Raw genomic sequence first — 27,175 nt, forward strand, 5'->3', positions numbered from 1 at the left:
TAAAAGGGGTTAATCCATGGCAAAATGCTCATGTAACAGATGGGAAATGCAGCAGGGTAACTCTGCAAAGACAAATAGCCTCTTTGTGTGCTCATGGCCTAAGGCTGGATTCACAAAGAGCAATTTTTGTGTTTCTTGTTACTTGTTTTATGCATTTATGAATTTTGGCAGATATACAGCCCATATTGTATTTTTCTTCTCCAGCTGGGCATACGGGGGCCGATTTCACTATATGCAGACAAAAAGTCTAGTACAGGGGTACATAGCACGCCGGCCGCAGGTGCAGCGACCCCTTGGGGAGGCGTAGGGTAAAGAGGATGGGAGTATTAGTTGTGGCCCTGGGATGGGTAGTAGTGCTCACAACTCACAGTGACAGTCTTCACTTTGACGCTCCCCGGGCCATGCACAGTTGAATGGAAGGAGCACCGCGGCCTTCTCTCTGCTTTTCCTAGTGACGACATGTTCATCGATCACGTGGCCTAGGAGCAGCTCAGCCCCATGAAAGTGAATGGGGTTGAGCTGCAATACCAAACACAACCATTATACAATGTACAGCGCTGTGCTTGGCGAGCCGAGAGAAGGCCGTGGCACTCACAGGAGCACCGCTGCCTTCTCAAACAGCTGATCGGCAGGGGCCCCGGATGTTGGACTCCCACCGATCAGATACCAATGACCTATCCAGAAGATGAAGTGGCAGGAAGATGATGGAGTCTATAATCAGGCTGCAGGTTGCAATAAATAGCGGTCTTTACTGAGTTAGGCCACGTTCACATCTCCGGCAGGCTGTTCTGGAAGATAGCAGCCTGACAGTTTTTGCCGGATTCTATAGTTCACCACCCAATGACTGTAATTAGGTCCGGAGGTGATCCGGCCTCTTTCCGGCATAAATTTCAGGTTTCAGCTGGACATGTAATGGTTCTTGGTACCACTAATAGCTGGCATTTATGCTGGATCAGATTGCCGGAGATGTGAACGTGGCCTTAATAGAGGGAGTAGTAGTAGTAGTACAGAACAGCAAAAGCACAGTTACAAAGTACTGTATATCACAGTGCAATGTTCTTTCAAGAGCAACGTATTGGCAGCAACAATGATGGTGGTTGTAGTATATAGTCCTGATAGTCAGGTAGCACTTAGGCGATTTTCACATCTGCATTTTTGCTGGATCCATCATGGGTTCAGCAAAAACACAGTAAAAATACAACCATCTGCATCCGTTTAGAACGGATCTGGTTGTATTATATCCCAAATGAACAAGACGAATCCGTCACTAAATCCATTGTAAGTCAATGGACGCCAGATCCATCTTGTTTAGTATCCCCTGGCGCTGCTTGCAGTGCTTTTGTGTGCGTCATGGGAACGTAATGAACTGGAACGGAATGCATTCTGGTTGACTTTAGTTTTTTCCCCGTTGACAATGAATGGGGACAAAACTGAATCGTTTTCTTCCACTTTTGAGATCCTATGATGGATTTCAATAGCGGAAAGAGAAAGTGTAGGTGTGAAAGTAGCCTTACCTAAATGTAATTAAATTTCAGATTGTAATCTTCACTATTTCAATGTTGACACATTCCTTACTGCTACACGCAGATCCACAGTCATTTATAGTGAATGACTGCGCCTTACATGCTGGTAACATGATTACGTTACTAGACAGGATGTAACATATGAAAAAAATGTTAAACCTTTGGCTTCTACCCATACGTAGGATCAAAGGCACAAACCAAAGTGACCATCAAAATTCGTATCAGGTGTTAGAGCACAGCTGCTGGATGACAGCTTCATACTATTCACACATCATGGCGGCTACGTCAACTTCCTTTGTTAAACAGCTTTGCCAAATCCAATTTCCCTCTGTTTGAGAGACTGCAAGATGTTTCAAAATATGAAATACATCCCATATACATGGCAATAAATAGTGGTGCACTATAACACCACACCACTTATTTATATGGCACCGTCATATTCTGCACCATACAGGAGTTTCTTCACAAAAAAGGAAAAATATCTATAGTATATAAAAATATTTATAAATATACAGTACAGACCAAAAGTTTGGACACACCTTCTCATTCAAAGAGTTTTCTTTATTTTCATGACTATGAAAATTGTAGATTCACACTGAAGGCATCAAAACTATGAATTAACACATGTGGAATTATATACATAACAAAAAAGTGTGAAACAACTGAAAATATGTCATATTCTAGGTTCTTCAAAGTAGCCACCTTTTGCTTTGATTACTGCTTTGCACACTCTTGGCATTCTCTTGATGAGCTTCAAGAGGTAGTCACCTGAAATGGTTTTCACTTCACAGGTGTGCCCTGTCAGGTTTAATAAGTGGGATTTCTTGCCTTATAAATGGAGTTGGGACCATCAGTTGCGTTGTGGAAAAGTCAGGTGGATACACAGCTGATAGTCCTACTGAATAGACTGTTAGAATTTGTATTATGGCAAGAAAAAAGCAGCTAAGTAAAGAAAAACGATGGGCCATCATTACTTTAAGAAATGAAGGTCAGTCAGTCCGAAAAATTGGGAAAACGTTGAAAGTGTCCCCAAGTGCAGTCACAAAAACCATCAAGCGCTACAAAGAAACTGGCTCACATGCGGACTGCCCCAGGAAAGGAAGACCAAGAGTCACCTCTGCTGCGGAGGATAAGTTCATCCGAGTCACCAGCCTCAGAAATCGCAGGTTAACAGCAGCTCAGATTAGAGACCAGGTCAATGCCACACAGAGTTCTAGCAGCAGACACATCTCTAGAACAACTGTTAAGAGGAGACTGTGTGAATCAGGCCTTCGTGGTAGAATATCTGCTAGGAAACCACTGCTAAGGACAGGCAACAAGCAGAAGAGACTTGTTTGGGCTAAAGAATACAAGGAATGGACATTAGACCAGTGGAAATCTGTGCTTTGGTCTGATGAGTCCAAATTTGAGATCTTTGGTTCCAACCACCGTGTCTTTGTGCGACGCAGAAAAGGTGAACAGATGGACTCTACATGCCTGGTTCCCACCGTGAAGCATGGAGGAGGAGGTGTGATGGTGTGGGGGTGCTTTGCTGGTGACACTGTTGGGGATTTATTAAAAAAATTGAAGGCATACTGAACCAGCATGGCTACCACAGCATCTTGCAGCGGCATGCTATTCCATCCGGTTTGCGTTTAGTTGCACCATCATTTATTTTTCAACAGGACAATGACCCTAAACACACCTCCAGGCTGTGTAAGGGCTATTTGACCATGAAGGAGAGTGATGGGGTGCTGCGCCAGATGACCTGGCCTCCACAGTCACCAGACCTGAACCCAATCGAGATGGTTTGGGGTGAGCTGGACCGCAGAGTGAAGGCAAAAGGGCCAACAAGTGCTAAGCATCTCTGGGAACTCCTTCAAGACTGTTAGAAGACCAATTCAGGTGACTACCTCTTGAAGCTCCTCAAGAGAATGCCAAGAGTGTGCAAAGCAGTAATCAAAGCAAAAGGTGGCTACTTTGAAGAACCTAGAATATGACATATTTTCAGTTGTTTCACACTTTTTTGTTATGTATATAATTCCACATGTGTTAATTCATAGTTTTGATGCCTTCAGTGTGAATCTACAATTTTCATAGTCATGAAAATAAAGAAAACTCTTTGAATGAGAAGGCGTGTCCAAACTTTTGGTCTGTACTGTATATAAAAATATAAAACTCTGCTTATAGGTGATTGGGGTATACAGAAATTCCAATGTATAGCTGTTGTTTTTTTTTCTTTTTAGCTTACTAAATTATTAACTTTGTGCTTAAAGGGGTTGTCTTAGTTCAGCAAATGGCATTTATCACGTCGAGAAAGTTAATACAAGGCACTTACTAATGTATTGTGATTGTCCTTATTGCCTCCTTTGCTGGCTTGATTAATTTTTCCACCACATTATACACTGCTCTTTTCCAGGGGTTGTGACCACCCTGCAATCCAGCACACTATAGTAAAAAACACTGGCCTCTCTGGTGGCTTGGACCACGGCAGTTCTCATAGGCCATTTTTTTTTTCTGTAGGGTGCAAGCAAGACCACCACTGCTGGATTGCAGGGTGGTTGTAACCATGGAAACAGACAGTGTATAATGTGATGGAAAAATGAATCAAGCCAGCAAAGGAAGCATATGTAGAATCACAGTACATTAGGAAGTGCCTTGTATTAACTTTCTCTACATGATAAATGCCATTTGCTGAAGTGAGATGACCCCTTTATCCTACAATCTTATGATTGTTTGTGTTATGGAAGCACAACATCTCAAATCCACCAATGTATGCGTTACTGAAACTGTAAAATTTAGGGGGAGACTTGTCATCACTCCCTGTGCCTGATTTCTGGTGTAAAAAAGTCACAAAAAGGTGGAGTATCAAGGGTGGGGAGGGGGCGTTGTCATCGGCCACAACAGATTTCTGTATAGGCACTGTGGTAATGTGAACAGTGCTGGAAGGTGTGTTGTCCCACTTCAGGTATCTCAGATATGTGAGACAGATAAAATCCAGAGAGTGGCAGTAGTCTCAGCAAAGCATAGTTTGCTGAGACATTATTGTATACATTTTCTGGGCTGGATTTTACTTGGACTGGTGGCTAGGCTTGGTAAAGGGAGTTCCCAGTCCACACCCTTCCAGTATGGGTTTTTCTTTCTACCTGAGGTGTTCGCAGGTGAGGCCTGCTGTAATCAGGCTTGCATAAAGCGCCTCAGAGTAGGTCAGTCTGAGGAGGGAGAGTGAGACTTTTGTGAAGCAGAGGCTTTGTGTGTGGTCTCAGTCAAGAGGACTGGGGGGGCCACAAGGCTTTGAATAGCCTGAGGTTTGAAGGACCTAGCGACACCTATAGAACGAGGGTTGCACGCCCAGCGTCTGGAGGACTACTGGGCCACACTCCCCCAAAAGGTACGGGAGTTGCCACAGCCTTGAGGCTGCAGTATTTATGTTGGCTGAGGAAAGCCGCATATGTTGTCCATGTGTGAACTGAGCTCTATGAGTGAGATAGGGACGTATTGTGTTTAGGTAGCGCCTAGATGGGCAGGAGTTTATTTGTATTTTAAGTGTTGGCGGTGCGGGAACCTCACCCCGCCCAGTGATGTATAACTGGACTATCCTTTATAAGAAGACTGTCAAAATAAATGCACAGTTTGGACATGCAAATCCGTTGTCTGGTGAGATATCTGTGAGTGTGACCCCCTGAGAAGAGACGATCCCTTACAGCACATGGACTGCCGGAGGATGCGCCTAATATATGACGAGGCGTGTGCCTTGCTGTATATTAGGTGCACCCTCCCACAATGCAGGGGATATAAAGAATTACGCAGAAAGCACCGGTCTTGATAAATCTCCGCCTTAGCGCCCAAACTCAGGGGCGGACATACCACCTGTGCAGCTGGTTCAGCTGCACAGGGGCCCAGCAAGGGAGATGATCTATCCCAGTGCCAGCAGAGGCTTTTTTTTTTTTTTTTATCTTATCATATTTTTCATTCCCTACCTCCTGCCAATGGGGTAAACTGGGCACCTTGGTGTGGAGGTTGGGAGGGGTGGAGTTTTAGGGAGTGGGGAGGGGCAGAGGTTTTTTTTTTTTTTTTTTTTGGGGGGGGGGGGGGGGCTGATTAGCACTTACTGTGAATCTGCTGCACGTTTGTGTCTACACTCCATAGCTGAAGTACCTTCGATGACATCATAGTCATGTGATCTTTTCAGCAGTGGAAGTGGAGGTAGGACCTGTGAGGAAGTCACAGTCATGTGACCAGTGCAGAAAGAGGCAGCACCCAGCAGTGGAGACCTGTTACATGGGACTGTATGTTATAGAAAATTGGAGGGAGATGACTGGTGTTATTTACATGGGACTGGATATTTTAGAAGACTGGAGGGTAAGGAGTGATGTTATTTATATGGAACTATGTGTTGGAGGGGGTTTAAATTATTTACATTGAACTGTATGTTATAGAGAACTGTAAGAATGAGAAGTTATTTACATGGGACTGGAGGGAGAGGACTGGTGTTATTTACATGGGACTGCATGGTATAGAGGACGGGCATTATAATTTAGGGGGGCACTACAGAGATGATTATAATTCCAGGGGGTACAGCAGGAAGTTTTATAATTACAGGGGGCACTGCAGGGAACATTATAAATACTGTGGGCAGTGGTGGAGGACATTACTACTACTGAGGGCTCTATAGAAGTGCCTTATAGATTATAAGAGGTTCCCTATAGGGAGGCCTTATTAGTACTAAGGGCACTGTAGGGAGCCTTATTACCACTGGGGATACAATTTGGGGGTCGCTTCCGCCTGGCAGTGAGCCTGATGATGTCACTGGCACTAATGGACATGCTTTAGCGCTGCCTTAGCCTGAAAAATGGCTAGGGCAGCGCTAAAGCCACCCATCAGTGCCGGTCTGTGTTGGGCCCATGTTCATATATGCCTGCATTATTGAGAAAAAAATATGAATATTTGAATATATGCAAATGATCCTCTATGAGCAACGGGGGCGTTACCATTACACCTAGAAACTCTGCTGTCTCTGCAACTGCCGCTCCCTGTCTATTTTGACAGGGCCTGGCAGCGAAAATGTCATCCCACCGGGCCATGTTAAAGTGTAGAGGGCGCAGCAGTTACAGAGAGAGCGGAGCCTCTAGGTGTAATGGTAAAGCACCCGTTTGTATATAATAAAACATCATTTTTCCCAGCAATGCAGGCAAATAATAACATGGTACCAACACAGATGCCTTCAGCTGCCAAGCGCACACGTAACAGGTCAGTCCTTTAATTGTCCAACTGTATGAGGGAGTCCTGAGGGATAGCTGAAGGCCTAGGAGCATTTTACCATCAGCTGTGAACTTCATTGGAGGGAGAAAGCTGGCACTAAAGTGCCTAGGGCAGCATCAAATCTAAATATGGACCTGGATCCACAGCAGTAGCAGGATGTAGTGTCAGACATCACACTGCTGGTCTGTGTATGAGGAGGAGCGGTGCGTCCTACACAGACCGGCAGAGCATTAAGGGTACTGGGTGTGTACAGGGGCGTAACTAGAGTTCTATGGGCCCCAGGGCAAACTGAATTGGGGCCCCCCTCGCGAGCCTCTGCCTCTGCCCCTACCCATACCCTCCCCCCCCCTCCTCTGTATGAAGCCGTACATTAAAAAAATAATAATACTCTAGCCACTAGAGTCTTTTTTATTTATTTTTTAATGTATGGCGCACACTGGCTTCATATGAGGGATGGGGGGGAGATGAATGATGATCAGTGGTGCCATGCGGCAGAAATTCAGAAAGGTGGGCCCAAGCCGGCAATATGAGGGCAGCCAGGGGCAGAAAATAATGAAGGGGCAAAATGAAAATGAAATGCTCTGTGGGCAATTTTTTAAAAATATATAGAGAGAAAGGGGGCAAAATGAAATATAGTGAGACTCTTACTATATTTCATTTTGCCCCGCCCACTCCCTCTATACATTTCGATTTTTGCCCACAGAGTATTTCATTTTCATTTGCCCCGGGCTCCTCATTATTTGCTGCCATATTATGGCCGGTCTGGGCCCTTCTGAATTCAGACACACTGCCACACGGCACCACTGATCATCATTCATGTCCCCCCTCGGTATGAAGCCGGACGCAGACCATTTTTTTACATAAAAAAAATAAAGACTACCTACCGCTTAGCGGCCCGGTCGAAATTGCGACCGCTGCGACCCCTATAGCTACGCCACTGGGTGTGTATAGTTATGCTTTAGGCAGAGTTGGAGGCGTGAACTAGTATGAAGGGAATTTACACTCACCTAAAGAATTATTAGGAACACCATACTAATACGGTGTTGGACCCCCTTTTGCCTTCAGAACTGCCTTAATTCTACGTGGCATTGATTCAACAAGGTGCTGATAGCATTCTTTAGAAATGTTGGCCCATATTGATAGGATAGCATCTTGCAGTTGATGGAGATTTGAGGGATGCACATCCAGGGCCCGAAGCTTCCGTTCTACCACATCCTAAAGATGCTCTATTGGGTTGAGATCTGGTGACTGTGGGGGCCATTTTAGTACAGTGAACTCATTGTCATGTTCAAGAAACCAATTTGAAATGATTCAAGCTTTGTGACATGGAGCATTATCCTGCTGGAAGTAGCCATCAGAGGATGGGTACATGGTGGTCATGAAGGGATGGACTTGGTCAGAAACAATGCTCAGGTAGCCCATGGCATTTAAACGATGGCCAATTGGCACTAAGGGGCCTAAAGTGTGCCCAGAAAACATCCCCCACACCATTACACCACCACCACCAGCCTGCACAGTGGTAACAAGGCATGATGGATACATGTTCTCATTCTGTTTACGCCAAATTCGGACTCTACCATTTGAATGTCTCAACAGAAATCGAGACTCATCAGACCAGGCAACATTTTTCCAGTCTTCAACAGTCCAATTTTGGTGAGCTTGTGCAAATTGTAGCCTCTTTTCCCTATTTGTAGTGGAGATGAGTGGTACCCGGTGGGGTCTTCTGCTGTTATAGCCCACCTTTCTTTCCCATTCAGTTTGGAGTTCAGGAGATTGTCTTGACCAGGACCACAACCCTACATGCATTGAAGCAACTGCCATGTGATTGGTATCGCATTAATGAGAAATAGAACAGGTGTTCCTAATAATTCTTTAGGTGAGTGTATATACAGATTGTAAACATATTCACAAGATGTTTTTTATTTGCACATACAGTACAGACCAAGTTTGGACACACCTTCTTATTCAAAGAGTTTTCTTTATTTTCATGACTATGAAAATTGTAGACTTACACTGAAGGCATCAAAACTATGAATTAACACATGTGGAATTATATACATAACAAAAAAGTGTGAAACAACGGAAAATGTCATATTCTAAATTCTTCAAAGTAGCTACCTTTTGCTTTGATTACTGCTTTGCACACTCATAGTCATGAAAATAAAGAAAACTCTTTGAATGAGAAGGTGTGTCCAAACTTTTGGTCTGTACTATATATGTTTATATTTGTATGTGTGGTTTTGAGGGGGGGCAGGTACATCCTTTACACAGGGGCTCTTTGCTGCCTGTGTCCACCTCTGCCCAAACTTATACCAAAATGAAGTCAGCTGTTTGCTATCCAAAGTGCACCTCTATTAAGTGTTGGTGAAAATCTGTCCCGATTTCAGACACAAATTGTGACAGCTCACAGGAACCATTTTTCATCTCATTAATCACACTTTGTGTAGAGATAAGGACGTGCAGACTACAGTGCTCCATTTGTCCCCACAAGCACCCAAAATCAATCAGAGCAAAGAGCTCTTGAGACTGTTCACAGAGCCCAGGCCTTCTTACACTTGTGAACACACCGTATCTGTCACCTGTCAATGACAACTATGGAGGGCATGGAAAGCATCAGGTAAATGTCTGAACATTTACTGGCAGCCTCCCATTTAATGTGGACCAAGAAAAAAGTTTAACAGGTCTACAATCAAAATTGTGAAAATGTTTTTTTAAGATTTCACTTTTATGCTTGGGTATGGTCCCTGGAAGCTACAGACCCTGAGCCTGAGACTGCACTACTGAATGATTCTGATGAAATTGGTTCTTCTGGTTTGTGTATTTAGATCAATACATCTTCCTCCTAAATGGTTTCAATGGCGACAACTATGTGTGGATATGTGTGAACATTGAAGTGGATAGTGATTTGAAGCTACCTAAAGTCTCCATGACCAAACTGGACTTGAGGGAAATCAAAAGGGGACGTGTCATTACCTTCATCTCTCAGTGGTGCAGCTTTGGTATTTGGGAAATCATAACTAAGCATTAAAATGTGTTACATAGTTGTCAGATTATTAGAATATTTCATATGTAATACCTCTAATGTGTCACCATTCATTTGATGTAATTGTAAGTTTCTATTTCTTTTTGGTTTGAAAACTGTTAATAAACAAATATTTTAAAAGCAAGAAAAAGTGTGTTTATATTTTTAACAACTATTTTATAAATGTAAAATTTGACGTTTCCAAATTTGTTGATAGTCTTACTGCAGAAAGTCCACTTTGTGCTACTGAGCGGTATAGCAGTGTGCATGAGGCATTACTATGGTAAGGGCCAGTTTACACTTTGTATCTTGGATGCAGTTGCAAAAAAATATATAATACAAAAAAAATAAACTAAGGCTTTCAATTATACTTTTATTTGAAGGGTCCATTTCTACTTTTGTAAAATAAAAGCACAAAAAAAAATGAATATCAAAACTGCTAAGTGTGAACTAGGCCTAATTAAATCAGACAGATCTTAATTAGGCCTAGTTCACACTTAGCAGTTTTGATATTCTGTTTTTGTTTTTGTTTTGGAGATATACCGTATTTTAAAGGGGTTGTCCATTTTCTAGCTACTGTTGACCAATGTGTACGTAAGATGACTATATGGCACTTACTAACATAGCCTTTGTAGATATTTTGTGCCATTTTCTATATTTCATAAGGTTATGCCCCTTGTTGGCCAATTCTTTTGTGCTGTCCACATGGAGGTCCTGTCCATAAATGGCTGCTAATGGACGGTCATATGACAAGACAAATCACTCGGTCTCCTCCATTCAAATATTCTGCACCTTCCATTTACACTTGCTGTTGGGAGTTGAGTGCAGGTGCCATGTGTACATAAAGGGAATCAACAAGGTAAAAGAGGAGAGAATATTTAAAAGAAGAAAAACTGCTACAAGAGGACATCGTTTTAAATTGGAGGGACAAAGGTTTAAAAGTAATATCAGGAAGTATTACTTTACTGAGAGAGTAGTGGATGCATGGAATAGCCTTCCTGCAGAAGTGGTAGCTGCAAATACAGTGAAGGAGTTTAAGCATGCATGGGATAGGCATAAGGCCATCCTTCATATAAGATAGGGCCAGGGGCTATCCATAGTACTTAGTATATTGGGCAGACTAGATGGGCCAAATGGTTCTTATCTGCCAACACATTCTATGTCTCTATGTGTTAGAAGGGAGGTGGGTGAGTGATGTGCCTGGTCACATGACCCTCCATCAGCGGCCATCTTATGGACCGGACCTCTATGTGGACAGCACAAAAGATTTACCTAGCAAGGGGACATGGCTTATGAAATATAGCAACCAGCACAGAATATCTACAAAGACTATATTAGTAAGTGCCATATAATCATCTTACATACACATTCGTCAAAAGTAGCCAGAAAGGGGCCAGCCCCTTTAAGAAAAAGAAAAATGGACAAAATCAGTTACTAATTAGAAATAAGACACCTCACGAATGGACGGGTCATTTAATACCTTTTTTAGTAAGGAAAGCATTGCTAAGGAATAGGGTGTACGTGCGTCTGTACGCCATACATTGTGCATCAGCCAGTAGTTGGTGCTCCTCTGTGTGTAGTGTCCCTCAAGTTTGATTCCGATCACTAGCAAATTAAACTTTACATGATGTTCTCCTATAATGCCATTGCCAGGTCATTTCACAGTAAATAGTTCCGAACATCCACAAAGGTGACCGAGCCCTAAACCTGGCCGGACATTAGGAGTTTCAGATGTTAGTTTTCTGGCCAAAAGGACAGATCAATTAAAAGGCACCAATGGTCAACAGAACATGGTCTAAATAAGCCTTTTTGGCCACCAAAAGTCTCAACCAGCTTAGGCTAACTTCACATCTGCGGCACAGCTCTCTGGTAGAGAACACAGAGATTCAGCCTGACACAAACCGTTGCGTGCAGCAGTTTTTGTACCGCCAAATCCCGGCATATCACTATAATGGGATCTGGCGGGCATGTGGTACTATCCGGCAATGCCTGATCAGGAGAACTCCAGAAGGCTCTTCCCTTCCAGAACAGGAAATACCAGGTAAGATCAAACAGGTCATCAGTGTTTATGGGAAGGAGCCAGTTAAAGGAAATTTGTCACCAAAATTTTAATCTGCCAGTTAAAACCAGATGGCAACACAAATACTTTTCTTCTTATCTGGTTTTATTTTCTGATTGCAGATTTTTTATTCTATTTCCTGAACATGATTATGGGGGCTGCCATCTTGCCTGAACTGTTCCTAATAGCATTTAGAAAGCATTACGAAAATTGCTTTACTGCACAGCTATTGAAGAGGAGTGGACCAACATTCCACAGGAGAAAATCAACAACCTGATCAACTGTATGCGACGGAGGTGTGTTGCACGGCGTGAGACAAATGGTGGCCACACCAGATACTGACTGGTTTTCTGCCCCCCCCCCCCCCCCCCTCAGTAGGGCAGAACTGTGCACATTTTAGAGTGGCCTTTCATTGTGGGCAGTCTAAGGCACACCTGTGCAATATTCATGCTGTCTAATCAGCACCTTGATATGCCACACCTGTGAGGTGGGATGGATTATCTCGGCAAAGGAGAATATGCTCACTAACGCAGATTTAGACAGATTTGTGAACCGAAAGTGCTGCGTTTATATTGTTCTTCAGTGTATATAAGTCAATTTTAGTTAGTACTAGTTTAGATTTTTTTTCTAAATTTTTATCTTATTCTTTCACTTATCTTTTTCTCTTTTCTATCTCTTTTTTTCTTTATCGTAAATTTTATTTTAAATTCATTACAAGCCCCCTCACGTGTTAAATCACTACATACACCCCCCTGACACTTTTCACTTTACACACACCAATAAAAATTAAAATGTCCCGTCCATCCCAGAGAATGTACGCCGTTGAAGAGGCATACGCCATCCTTGCCTCTAAAACTGACTCTACAAGTGAGGGAGAAGAGAATGCAACATTCCTCTACTCCAATACTCCATCATCATCTGGTGATGAGGAACCCTCAAGGAGATGCCCCAGGGGAGATGAAGTAGCCCCCACCAGTGATCACCTATGGACCACACCGCCTGAGAACTATAAGCCCTAAATTCCAGAGTTAGTGGGAAACTCTGGAATCCAGATTGACTGCACAGGATTCACAAAAAAATAGATTTTTTCAAAATCTTTTTCTCTGATGATTTCATAAATTTGATGGTGACCTAAACAAAATTATACGCCCAGCAGTTTATTGCTCAAAATCCGACATCCTCAAATGCAAGACGCCTTGGTTGGACCACAGTAAATGCAGCCGACATTATGACGTTTTTGGGACACTTGCTGCATATGGGCCTGGTAAAAAAAAACTAAATGAGACAATATTGGAGCTAAGATGTCTTGTACCACACTCCAATTTACAATATGGCCATGTCCCGCTCAAGATTTTAATCCATTTTGAAATTCCTACATTCTAACTATAACGCACATAACGTACCTCGGGGTACACCTACAAGTTCCGGGTTTATGAAGGGAAAGATTCCCGGATATAACCACCTGAATGGCGCCCCCCCCCCCCCCCCCCGTCTTAGGAGTTACTGGGAAGATAGTGTGGGATTTACTGCACCCACAGCTGGATAAGGTTACCACCTCAATGTGGATAACTATTACACCAGCATCCCCCTATTCATGTCCCTAAAGGCCAGAGGTAATGTGGCTTGCGGCACAGTGCGAGGTACTACTACCACTGTCAACAAGCCAGACTGCATACTTGATTAGAACAGGCACATGGGAGGGGTTAATATGTCTGATCAAGTTCTGTTGAAGCCCTACAGTGCCATGCGTAAAACTAAGGTGTGGTACAAAAAGCTGGCCATATACATTGTACAGATGGCACTGTACAATGCACACATTTTACACCGAGCTGCAGGCCACACAGGAACTTTCCTTCAGTTCCAAGAGGTGGTCATCAAGGCCCTAATTCTCCAAAGTCAGGAGGTCATAGTGCCCGAGTTGTACCAGGACAACATTTCCCTGATGAAGTCCCACAAACAGCGAAGAGGGGAAAGACCCAAAAAAGATGCCGGGTTTGTTACAAAAGGGGAATACGAAAGGACACCATTTATCAGTGCAACACCTGCCCTGATCAACCTGGCCTCTGCATAAAGGATTGTTTCTGAAACTACCACTCATCCATGAATTATTAATTTCATCCTTTATAATTGCTGTAATATTTCCATATGGCCTCATACACACGACCGTTGTTTGGGTCCGCATCCGTGCTGTCCGCATCCGTGGCTCTGTTCCATGGCTCCGCTAAAAAAATCTAACATGTCCTATTGTTGTCCACGCTTTTCGGAGAGGAATAGGCATTTATATTGCCGGCGCCCGGTCCGTTCCGCAAATTGCGGAAGGCATCACGGGCAGCTTCTGTTTTTTTTTCGGATCCGCAGATTGTCGTGTGCATGAGGCCTATCTCTGATCTAGTCCACCTCGCTTGCATACCCACTTTCCAACAACCACTACATATTCTTTTCTGTGAGACAACTGTTAGGTCAAAAGTGCCCTTTCCACCCCTTAGAATGTTCGTACAGGGGTGCGCTTTCCAAAATGTGGTCACTTCTTGGTCTGGGGACCTCAGGAATTTTTAGAATGCAACATGGCACCTAAAATCCATGTCTGCCAATTCAGGCTATAGAGCAGGCTACAAGCACATGTGGGGTGTTGACGTATTCAGGGTAAAATGGGTTAGAAAATGTGGGGTACATTTTGTCCTGTTACCCCTTGTGAAAGTGAAAAATGTGGGTATAAAGCAAGTTTTTCTGGAAAAAATTTTAATTTTTCATTTTCACAGCCAAGTGTTTCCTAATTCTGTGAAACGCCTGATGGATCAAAGTGCTCACTACACACCTTGAAACATTCCTTAAGGGGTGTAGTTTCCAGAATGGGGTCACTTTTTGGGGGTTCATACTATAGGGGTACCTCAGGGTGTCTTCATATGCGACATAGCTCCCAAAAGCCAATCCTGCAAAATCTGTCCTCCAAAAGCCCTATGGTGCTCCATCCCTTTTGAACCCTGCCATGCGCTCATGCATTCCTTTTTGAGCACATGTGGGGTGTTACCGTATTCAGGGGAAATGGGTTACAAAATGTGGGGTACATTTTGTCCTGTTACCCCTTGTGAAAGTGAAAAATGTGGATGTAAAGCAACTTTTTCTGGACAAAACTGTAATGTTTCATTTTTACAGCCTAGTGTTTCCTAATTCTGTGAAACGCCTGATGGATAAAAGTGCTCACTACACACCTTGAAATATTCCTTAAGGGGTGTAGTTTCCAGAATGGGGTCACATTTTAGGGGTTTCCACTCTAGGGGTACTTCAGAGTGTGTTCAAATGCAAGATGGCGCCTGTCAATTATTCCGGTGAAATCTGCCTTCCAGAAGCCATTTGGTGCTCTTTTACTTCTGACCCCTGTGGTACGCCTATATAGCAGTATGCAAGCACATATGGGGTATTACTGTAATCAGGAGAAAATGGGTAATACATTAGGGGTGCATTTTCTCCAGTTCTCCCTTGTGAAAGTGAAAAATTTGGGCCTAAAGTCACTTTTGCTAGAATTTTTTTTTTTTTTTTCATTTTCACAGTCAAGTGTTTCCTAATTCTAGGAAACACCTTTGGGGGTCAAAGTGCTTACTATATGCCTTGAAAGATTCCTTGAGGGGTGTAGTTTCCAGACATATTACTGATTGGTGCACTAAGTATTGTTGTGACCTTGTAACATCACAGCACTATGTCTGTAGCATGTATGTATGCACAGCAGAACCTATCACACCACCTAACACCCTGCACTGGAACCTACACTATATCACAATCTAACCTACACTGACATTTCCCAGTAACTATCTGTATATATATATATATATATATATATATAGATATATATATATATAAGCTAACTAACTATCTAATGTAATGACACAGCAAAGCAGAGAGCACAGCAATGACACTGCTGTCTCTTCTCAGAACTGCAAGAAAATGCAGAAAATGGCTGCTGGGGAGGTTCTTATATAGTAAGGGGTAGGCAACTTTCCCCCCTCGCCTATGACAGCACCCATGGATAGCATCCGCCCCCTTCCTCAGGACAGGAAACAGGAAGCACAGCCTCTTCAAAAGGGAGGTACAACCCCCATCATGCCAGTTCTGTTTCCTGTCCTAAGGGACAGGGTGGATGCACAGCGGTTGAAGAGCAGAGCTGCGGGAGCCCCTTGGTTGATACCCGTGGGAGGAGGGCCTACCCGAGCGGCGTAAGTCTTCCTCGGAAGCCACTGCTGAAGTCTGGCCCCTTTGGACTCCCTCTCGTCCCGTCACTCCCCCGTCGGGGCTGCTTCGGTGTCCCCGGCTTGGCGAACCTCTGCGGCCGTGCCGTATGTTCGGCTGCCGCTGGCGTTCGCGCGAGCGCGGCGCGCATACTTCCGGGTAGGTCAGGCCGGCGCTGACGTCATCAGTCGGCGCTGGATCTTGGCCTCCGGCTTTTGGCAGTGGGAGGAGGCGGGCCTTGGACCGGAAGGGGAGGGTGCTGGCGCGCGCCCGGCAAGTTCAAAAACCAGCCAGCTCTCACTGCAGGCTGGTGTTTTGGCCTGCAGTGAACTCCATGGATGACAGCCACTGGCAGAAAATGGAGCCCACACAGCGCGCAGAACCCACTGAAACCACCAACGAATCCTCGGTACCGGTGGGGGTAAGAGGGGCGAATGCCCTGCATTTTCCATTCATCTCAGTACCTGATGGTTGTCTTTGTTTTATGTGTTTAGACTTCTAAAGAGAGAAGGGGGTCAAGGTCCAAGGAGCGGGGCTGTGCTATTTGCAAAAGGAGGCTACCGTCCGGTTGGGGCAAACCTGCATGTCAGGCCTGCGTAGGCAAATTATTGGAGGATGAGGCCCCCTCTCTCTTATCAAGCCTAAAGAAGATTATCAAGGATGAAGTCAGAGAAACAGTTAAAGAATCCTTGAGTAATCTGCTTGAAGATCGCCCTAGTACTTCCGCCGCGGTCTCTATTCCCGCTTCGAGCGATCAGGAGCTATTATCCGGGTTAGAGGAGGAGGGAGAACTTCCATCCTCGGATCATTCGCAGGACGAGCAGCTGGCGGGGAGACCCTTGTTCCTCCCAGAGAACATTAATGCTCTAGTCGGGATTGTCAGGGCAACTATGGGGCTTGATGATCAAGCAGAACCCCAGTCTATGAGGGATTCCATGTTCGAGGGCCTAGGTCCCAGAAGATTGAAATGTTTTGATGTGCACGAGAACATAACTTCGGTTATTAAGAATGAATGGAGCAGGCCGGACAGAAAATTTTTCGTGCCTTCTGCCCTAAAAAGGAAGTATCCCTTTGAGGACAAAGCCTCTGCTGATTGGGATAGAGCCCCAAAGTTGGATGCTCCGGTAGCAAAAATCTCTAAGAGAGCAGCCCTCCCGTTTGAAGACGCGGGAACTCTAAAAGATGCTATGGACAGAAGAGCAGAGGTCTATTTAAAAAAGAACTGGGAGGCGACGGCTGGTTCTTTTAGGCCCGCTATAGCCGCCACTTCTGTGGCCAGGTCCTTAAAGGTCTGGATGAAGGAGATGGAGGAGCAGATGAAGAAAGGAGCGCCAATGGAACAACTCCTCTCGTCATTCCCAACTCTGTACAGTGCCATTGACTTCTTAGCGGATGCCTCAGTGGACTCCCTGAAGCTGTCAGCAAGAGCCGCAGCTCTTTCAAATTCCGCCCGTCGGGCGATTTGGCTAAAAGACTGGAAGGGGGATGCAGGGTCGAAGGCGAAATTATGTGCTATTCCCTGTCAGGGTGAATTTCTCTTCGGGCCCACGTTGGATGATCTGCTGGAAAAGGCCTCTGACAGAAAAAAGGGTTTCCCTTCTATTCATCAGCAGCCTCCTAAAAAGCCCTTTCGTTCTCAGTCGGCCAGATTTAACTTTAAGAGAAGAGAAACTCCCAGGCAGTCTGGTAATGCGCCCAAAAGGAGCAAAGGGTTTCTTTTTTCAGGTGGAGAGGCCTCTAAGAAGCCTCCGCAATGACGCCAGATGCCCGGTTGGAGGTCGTCTCTCCCTCTTCGCAGATCAATGGCGGAAGATCTCAAACAGCCCCTGGATCCTCTCAATCATTTCACAGGGCTATTGCCTGAACTTCCTGAGAACTCCTCCAGAAAGGTTCGTTTTGACGGACTATCGCTCCAGCCCAGAGAAGCTAGAAGCATTGCGTCTGGAAGTTGCAGATTTACTAAAGAAGAGGGCCACTTCCACTCAAGGTCACTTCAGCTGCAGATCCTGGGAGTTTGGGACAAAGATCCCCTATCCTTGGATTCCCTCTTCTACCTTTCAACTCGTACAATAAAAGATTTAGAGTGGTGGACAGAACCTTTCCAACCTTCAGAGAGGAGTCCCTTGGTCAAGGCAGGATCCCCTCTCTCTGACTACAGACGCAAGTCCTTGGGGGTGGGGAGCTCACACAGAATCTCTACTTCTGCAGGGACAGTGGGATCAGGAGATAGTTCCCAGATCTCACAACTTCAAGGAACTCCTGGCGATCCTCATGGCCTTGAAGAAGTGCCTCCACCTTTTAAAAGGCAGAAACATCTTAATCTACTCCGACAACATGACGGCAGTAGCCTATATCAATCGTCAGGGGGGGGACGAGATCGCCAGATCTAATGTCTCTCACCAGGGAGATTTTCGAGATAGCAGAGGATTTCCTTCCATCGATCAGGGCGGTACACTTAAAGGGAAAGGAGAATGTGAAGGCAGACTTTCTGAGCAGGCATTGTGTTCGGCAGGGGGAATGGTCCCTAGATCAACAGGTCTTCAACGACATCGTGGCTCTCTGGGGTCTCCCGGTGGTGGATCTCTTTGCCACAAGGGGAAACAGAAAAGTGAAAAGGTTCTACTCTCTATCCCCACTAGAGCGGCCCACGGCAGTGGACGCTTTGGCGCATTCATGGAGAGTGGGCCTCCTGTACGCCTTCCCTCCTATAAAGCTACTCCCAAGAGTCCTGAAGAAGATTCGGGAGGAGAAGGCCCTAGTAATTACTATAGCCCCCTTTTTGGCCCAGGAGGGTCTGGTTTTCCTGGCTAAGGAGGATGTCGGTAGCAGACCCCTGGGTACTTCCCGTCTTCCCGGGACTACTAGTTCAGGGACCATTACTTCATCCACAGTTGGAGAGCCTGCACTTGACAGCCTGGCTGTTGAGAGGCAGATCCTAGAGATGAAGGGTCTTTCCGGGGAGGTGATAGACACCCTTTTATCCAGCAGAAAACCTGTTACCTCAAAAATCTATTTGAGAGTTTGGAGGGCCTTCCTTCGATTTGCAAACAGGCCAGTTAATGTCTTGGATCCCCCGGAGTTACCTCTAGTCCTGAGCTTCCTCCAGGAAGGCTGGAATAAAAAGCTGAGGCCCAGTACTTTAAAGGTCCATATCTCTGCCTTAAGTGCTCTCTTTGAGTATAAGTTAGCAGACCACCTCTGGATTAAGAGATTTGTAGTTGCAATTTCTAGACTCGCTCCCGTCCAGAAATCCAGAGTTCCCCCCTGGGATTTGAACCTAGTCCTGTCTGCCTTAACCGGAGATCCCTTTGAGCCCATTGAGGACATCTCTATTAAAATCTTGACCTTTAAATTAGTTTTCTTGCTAGCCATTACTTCCGCTAGAAGAGTGAGTGAGATTTCGGCCCTCTCTATCGAAAAACCGTATCTCAATATCTTAGAAGATAGGGTTATTCTATCTCCTGACCCTGCCTTCCTTCCAAAGGTTTCATCATCCTTTCATCGGTCTCAGGATATAGTTTTACCTTCCTTCTGTTCCTCACCCAAGAATCAGAAGGAAAGGGAATTTCATTGCCTCGATGTTAGAAGGTGTCTAATCCAATACCTTTTGGCCACTCAGGAATGGAGGTTGTCCTCTAAGCTGGTAGTTTCCTTTCAGGGACAGAAGAAGGGCTCCCCTGCTTCCTCTCAGTCCATAGCCAGGTATATAAAACAAGCCATCTATCTGGCATATTCCTCTAAAGGGGTTCCTCCTCCTGCCGGGTTTGGAGCACACTCAACAAGAGCAGTGTCTACATCCTGGGCAGAAAGAGCTTCCGCTTCTATTGACCAGATTTGCAGAGCAGCTACTTGGAGTTCTGCTCATACCTTCTTTAAGCACTATAGGCTGCAGCTTCCTTCACAGGAGGGTTTGGGATTTGGGCGTAAAATCCTCCAAGCAGTTGTCCCACCCTAGGTTGATCTCGCCTAGATATCCATGGGTGCTGTCATAGGCGAGGGGGGAAATATAGGATTACACTTACCGGTAATCATTTTTCCTTGAGCCTATGACAGCACCCGCCTAATTCCCTCCCTTACAAGAAAAAAAAATAATATATATATATATAAATAAATAAATAAAAATATATAATAAAAAAGAAAGAAAGAATTTTAGAATATATAGGGAGATGTATACGTGTGTTTGCACACAGAGATGAGCATTTGTTCTGTTGTGGATTTGTGGTGTAGTGTTTTTGTCTCCTTAGTTCTTGGAATAGGACTGGCATGATGGGGGTTGTACCTCCCTTTTGAAGAGGCTGTGCTTCCTGTTTCCTGTCCTGAGGAAGGGGGCGGATGCTATCCATGGGTGCTGTCATAGGCTCAAGGAAAAATGATTACCGGTAAGTGTAATCCTATATTTCCTATTGGTTGCTAGGGGTGTTGCTAAGCTCAGACAAAGACATTGCAGCCTTCTCATTGGCCAACAAGCAAGAAGCAGGGAGGGATCATGGTTCAGATGAAAAAAAATCTAGAATATTCGCAAATACGAATATATAGCACTATATTCAAAATCTTAGCGAATTCTCGAATTGGCGATATTCGCGATTAAAATTCGCCTAAATGTGGGCCTAAAGTCACTTTTGCTAGAAATTTTTTTTTTTTTTTTCATTTTAACAGTCAAGTGTTTCCTAATTCTAGGAAACACCTTTGGGATCTAAGTGCTCACTATATGCCTTGAAAGATTCCTTGAGGGGTGTAGTTTCCATAATGGGGTCACTTTTTGAGATGTATAACTGTAGTGGTGCATCAGAGTGTCTTCAATAGTGACATGGTGCCTGAAAATTATTTCAGTGAAATCTGCGCTCCAAAATCTATATGTTTCTCCTTGCACACTGTGCCCTGCCGTGTGCCCATACAGCAGTTCACAGCCACAAATGAGGTCTAAACTGCAGAATCAGGGAAATAGATATTGACTTTGGTTTGGATGTCAACCCTTGTTGTGTTACAGGAAAATATATATGAAAATGGAAAATCTGCCTAAAAAAGCAAAATTTTTTTTTTTTATCTCCATTTCATTTCATTCTTGTGAAACACCCAAAGGGTTAAAAAAGTTTGTTAAATCAGTTTTGAAAAACTTGAGTAGTATAGTTTCTAAAATGGGGTCATTTATTGTCAATTTATATCATGTAATCCCCTCAAGACTAAGACTTAATAACTGAATTGGTTCTTTAAACAAAATGGTTTTGGAACATTTCTGGAAAATCTAAAATTTGCATCTAAATTTCAAAGCCATCTGGCATCCTAAAAAATTAAAATTACATTTACAAAATGATGCCAACATAAAGTAGACATATGGGGAATGATGATTCATAGCTATTTTATTAGGTATATACTATACAGGTATGCTGTCTTAAATATAGAAAATTTCAAAAATAGTGAATTTTTCTGAGTTTCCAGTAAATTTTTATGTGTTTTCCAAATAAAGGAAAAAAATATTGACTCAAATGTATCACTTACATAAAGTACAATGTGTCACGAGAAAACAATCTCATAATCGGTTAGACAAGTAAAAGCATTCCAAAGTTATTTCCACATAGGTGACACAGGTCAAATATGCAAAAATAGGCCTGGGCAGGAAGGTGAAAACAGACCTAGGGTAGAAGGGGTTAAACAATAGTTCATTTTCTGATGACACATTCATCTTGGGAACTAGTTTGACATTTCCAGTTTCTAATGTACAGTTTTCAATGACTGTTCCTTATTTCACGCTAATATAATACATTTGAACCAGGAAGAGACAAAATACTGGAGATTCAGAAGCCAGATGGACCTATTGAGGAGCCAGGTACTTAGAATTTTCACATATTTCATTTAGAAAAAATCCAAATTGGTACCACCCAACAGCAAATATCCAAGCCCATTGATTCCCTGGCTCATGACCGTGTGTAAAAAAATTACCTTAGTCCTATCCACATTTTATAATGTGTGGGGATTCGCTCTGATAGGCAGGTTAGCAGACGCAGTATAGAGGCAACAACAAAGTCTTTGAATTAAACAGTTCAGAGTTTATTCACACATTAATTCACATCCACATCCACTACCTGCCGCCTCCAACTCAAAAACAATTCCCGCATCCGTGCTTTCCTTAACTTTGAATCAGCGAAAATGCTTGTACATGCCCTCATTATCTCCCGCCTAGACTACTGCAACATTCTCCTCTGTGGCCTTCCATCTAGCACTCTCGCACCCCTCCAATCTATCCTCAACTCTGCTGCCCGACTTATCTACCTCTCACCCTATTACTCCTCTGCCTCTCCCCTCTGCCAATCCCTTCACTGGCTCCCCATTGCCCAACGAATTCACTTCAAAGTACTAACAAATACATACAAGGGCGTCCATAACCTGTCCCCTCCCTACATCTGTGAGCTAATTTCCCGATACACCCCCACACGCACTCTCCGATCCTCACAAGACTTCCTTCTCTCCTCTCCTCTTATCGCCTCTTCCCACAATCGACTCCAAGATTTCTCCCGTGCATCCCCCATACTCTGGAACTCGCTTCCCCAACATATCAGACTCTCACCTATAATGGAATCCTTCAAAAGAAACCTGAAAACTCACCTCTTCAGACAAGCCTACAACCCGTGACCCTGCTGCCTCTATACCGCCATGACCAGCTTCACCCGCACCTACTGTGTCCTTCTCCCATACCATGTAGATTGTAAGCCCTCACGGGCAGGGCCCTTTCTCCTTCTGTACCAGTTTGTAACTCATCTTGTTTATGATTAGTGCAATTGTCTGTATTATGTATTTGCACCCCTTATCATATGCACAGCGCTATGGAATGAATGGCGCTTTAATAATAAATAATAATAATAATATTAAGTAAATTACAAAAAAAGAGTCTGTTTCAAGGAAAACCTTGTGATTCTATGTTTGTTTACACCATGCAGAAAAGAAGAAGTCCTTGGACAAAGCATAATCCACCTGCTTTCACACCAACAAGGTGGCAGGCCTTAATGCAGGCCCAAACTCCCTGGTCCCAACACAGAGACTGACAGAGCTCCACTGTCAAAGAGGAGTAATCCACACCACCTGACAGTGCTGCCTGTGTTTTATAGCCCAAAACCAAGACCTGGCCTGGAACGTGGGGATTAGTCACCCACCCAGCACTTTGACTACTCCCAGTAAGAGCTGTCCCGGATCAGCTATTACAGCCATACTAAATAGCAACGAGTCAACGAGCAACACATGAAACCGGCTCTTACTTCCCAGAGGCCAGGAACCTCGGTGACACATATCTATCATCCACGATCATCCCTTGAACTCTCTTACAAAATCTATAGCTCCAGTGTCTCCATGTTAGGGTCCATTCACACGTCTGCAACTGTTTTGCGGTCCTGAAATTACGGATCTGCAAAACACGGACACTGGTCATGTGCGTTCCGCATTTTGCAGACCGCACATGGCCGGCACTATAATAAAAATGTTATTTTTTTTTGCGGGCCTCGGAACAGAAGTGAATGGGTCCACACCCGTTCTGCAAAATTGCGGAACGGATGCAGGCCCATTTTGCGGACATGTGAATGGACTCTAATTCTGTGCTCCATTAATAGCTTTTATTTGGCCTTGGCACACGGGTGCAAAGCATCAGTTTATACAGTATTTTGGTGAGGCGCAAAAGTTACTTTTTGAGGGTTTGTGATAAGATAAACTGTGTAGGATGGTGACACACAATCACTTGGGAGTCAAAAAAGTAATATCTTTACAGAGGGAAGGAGACCCATATACATACATATGTATATAAGCAAGCAGCTTATGCTATAGATTCTGTCATTTCCCTGAACATATTTTCCTCTTCCGCCAGTTCCCCATTATCAGCTGATAGTGATAATGCTAGTTGTTAGTTATTTTGACCTTTTGCAGACCCCTTTAGGGCACGGATATACGACGACATGTATTGTGCGTCATTGTACATAATGATGTCAACAGTGTCACAGTGCGTTAGGCGACATGCTGCTATTGCAATGTGACAGTTGCAAAAAATCCAGACTTAATACATTTTGTGTCGCAAGTGAATTGCAACTTTTACGCCATTAATTTTAATGTAAATTGCGTTCATCAAGTGACTTGCCTGCAACTTGGCACTGTTTTCACAGCCAAATCACAGTTTTAAAATAGTCGCACAACAGCAAGTTGCAGACAAGTCATGCGTATTTTTGCATTGAGCGATTTTTCTGTGTCTTGCTGTCATGCGACACATGTTGCCGTGCGGCTGTACCCTTATTGGCAAAAAAGAAATTCTGTACTAAAGCCCCTTTACATGAGATTATAAGGAAAGTCATCATGAACAAAAGTTTATACAAACGCTTGTTCTCGATCATTGCTTCTCACCTGAGAAGCTAGCAAAATGATTGCTTGTTGGGTAATCTGTTGTTTTGGGGGCATGACACCCTGGGCTGAGAAACGTTACATCTGTACAGGGGTTCATTTGTAGTACTGATAGTTCATCCTCATACGGAGTTGATGACTGCTGCATGTAAATGCAGCTTTAAAGGGGGTGTGCAAAGTCTTCAAGTTATCCCCTATCCACAGTAACTGATCGTGGGAGTCCGACCGCTGGGAACCCCACCAATCACGAGAACGAGCGGTCCCATTTTCCTGTCCTGACAAAGCAGCAGGATGCACATGCGCCCTGCCAATCCATTCATTCTCTATGAGACTGCTGGAAATAGTCACCTGCTGTACTCTGCTACCCCCACTGATTGCAAGAAATAGGAAAGAGAAGCACTTGCAAAGCTCTCGCTCCAATCTGCATGAGACATGCTTAATAGAAAGTCTATGAACCTGTCTCACTTCCGTCTCCTGCAGAGAGGAGAGCGTGCTATTTGAGCAGTTCTCTCTCCTCGTTCTAGAGATCGCGGGGGCCTCAGCACTTTGACCGTCATAGATGAAAACCTTTGATATTTCGCTATGATATATCTTACGTTTTTAAAAAGTTCAGTGACACTTTAAGGACAATTGCTTAACTTTTTCCCCAGTTTTTTTAAATAAAGGTCATCACAGCACTTGCTGCCTCCTCTGGAGATACATGACTTTTATGTAATTAGAAAAACAACCTGTATGAGTGATAATTCATTAGAAGCGGCCCAGCACTGTAGGGGTCCTGGCCTGTCAGAAAGCACATGGACCAATTTTAGTCACAAGTATATATATATATATATATATATACTGTATATAAACATATACTGTATGTATAGTCAAAACTGACCAAAAAACAACAACCCATGTTGATTATGTGAAATATCCATCTCACCTCAGGTTCATAGCGAACCACTAGCTTCTCTTGAGAGGTTTTGACCACCTGGGCATTCCCACGGCTCAGCAGTGAGAGAGTTGACATCTTTCATGGCCGACCTCCAGCAATGGTGGTCCTCCCAGATCCTGCACTCTCACGTGCCAGGGCTGCCAGCCTCCCGAGGGGAAAGCCTTCTCCTTCTTGTAATAAATCCTGGGGGATAGGACACACAAAATGATCCAGTGATTTGTTTCCAGCCGGAGAGATGGATCTGTATATTAGAAAAGACTTGTGTCAGGATTTCCAGTCCCGCCCATTGCTCACAGTTTGTTTTGTCTGCCCTGCACTGGTTGCCATAGACGGCACTGTCCCAAGTCGTTCTCTGAAACTCTTCTCTGTTCCTTATTGTTAAAAGAGATTGTTTCTGGTGTTACCTTGGTAGCAATGAAGGAGATCAGAGCCCTCAGGGATGTGTGCAAATACCAGCAGTAAAAGTGGTGCAATTACTTGGCATATACTAAATTATACAGCGCATTCCCATCCCTGTTCTTCACCCCTGTATAAATAGAAGAGTAGCACTGAACGGACTCTTGCTGTTCTAACGCATTATAATAATCATATTTTATAAAACTACATTTATAAGTAGCTGATGCTTTATTATATGTCAGGTATAAAGTAATATATTCCCCTTCCCAAACTTCAGAAACATTGTTAGCAAATATAGTTGTCCTCTTGAATCATTTATATTAACAAAAAGAAGACTACTTGGCCATTTCCTACTTCTGCTTTCAGGAAAGCTGAGTAATTTAACTATTCGTGTTTCCATAGGGGTTGTCACCTGGTTTTCCTTCAGTTCATAAAGTGAAATATGGCTATATATGCAGGCAAAAAAAATCCGGGCAATATTTAATGACATAAGGCCTCATGCACACGACCGTGCCGTTTTTTGTGGTCCGCAAACCACGGATACGCAAAAAAACAGAAGCAGCAATTTGCGGAACAGAACGGGCGGCCCATTGTAGAAATGCCTATTCTTGTCCGCAAAACGGACAAGAATAGGACATGCTATATTTTTTTTGCGGGGCCACGGAATGGAGCAACGGAAGTGAATGGGTCCGCACCCGAGCCGCAAAAAATGCGACTCTGATGCGCACCACCACAACAACTAGGCAGCATTGGTATGCCATAGTGTTGGAAAGCTGAGCGGCACCTCCTATAATGGTAACCTTACACTGTTCATCTAGATATATGGTAACTTAGAAATGTTTACACAGAAGTTTTAGGAATTTAATCAGATTACTGACCAAGAACCTAAAAAGCGCAAAGGAGGACATTTATGAATACCGGCGATTTAGAATCCGGTCATCCCTCCTGCTCTGGAGGTTTATCCGCCTAAGGGTACTTTCACACTAGCGTTTTTCTTTTCCGGCATAGAGTTCCGTCACAGGGGCTCTATACCGGAAAAGAACTGATCAGGCATATCCCCATGCATTCTGAATGGACAGTTATCCGTTCAGGATGCATCAGGATGTCTTCAGTTCAGTCATTTTGATTGATCAGGCAAAAGAGAAAACTGCAGCATGCTGCGGTTTTATCTCCGGCGGAAAAAACTGAACGCTTGCCTGAATGCCGGCATTTTTCCCCATAGGAATGTATTAGAGCCGGATCCGGCATTCAAAATACCGGAATGCTGGATCAGTCCTTGTGTGCCCCCCGGACTGCCGCTCTGTCCCCATTGACTATAATAGGGGCGGGGGCGGAGTTCCGTACTATGTCGCCGGGGGCACACATGAACTAGCGGCAGGACGGATCTGACAGGCTGTTCACCCGCC

The 27,175-nt window shown here is 44.1% G+C and overlaps 1 protein-coding gene across 4 annotated transcripts in view; it reads right to left on the bottom strand.

Moving 5' to 3' along the window:
• The window catches only part of KIAA2012 (KIAA2012 ortholog), a 206,418-nt gene extending 180,770 nt beyond the window's left edge, over positions 1–25,648 (bottom strand). For all 4 annotated transcript variants that reach the window (XM_044273881.1, XM_044273883.1, XM_044273880.1 and 1 more), the window contains exon 1: positions 25,362–25,648. In XM_044273881.1, the coding sequence (XP_044129816.1) occupies positions 25,362–25,448 (87 nt within the window). In that variant the 5' untranslated portion in view covers positions 25,449–25,648. The remainder of the gene's footprint in view (positions 1–25,361) is intronic.
• Positions 25,649–27,175: the final 1,527 nt, after the last annotated feature.

The sequence above is a fragment of the Bufo gargarizans genome, unplaced genomic scaffold, assembly GCF_014858855.1.
Source record: "Bufo gargarizans isolate SCDJY-AF-19 unplaced genomic scaffold, ASM1485885v1 original_scaffold_1263_pilon, whole genome shotgun sequence".
NCBI classification, from domain to species: domain Eukaryota; kingdom Metazoa; phylum Chordata; class Amphibia; order Anura; family Bufonidae; genus Bufo; species Bufo gargarizans.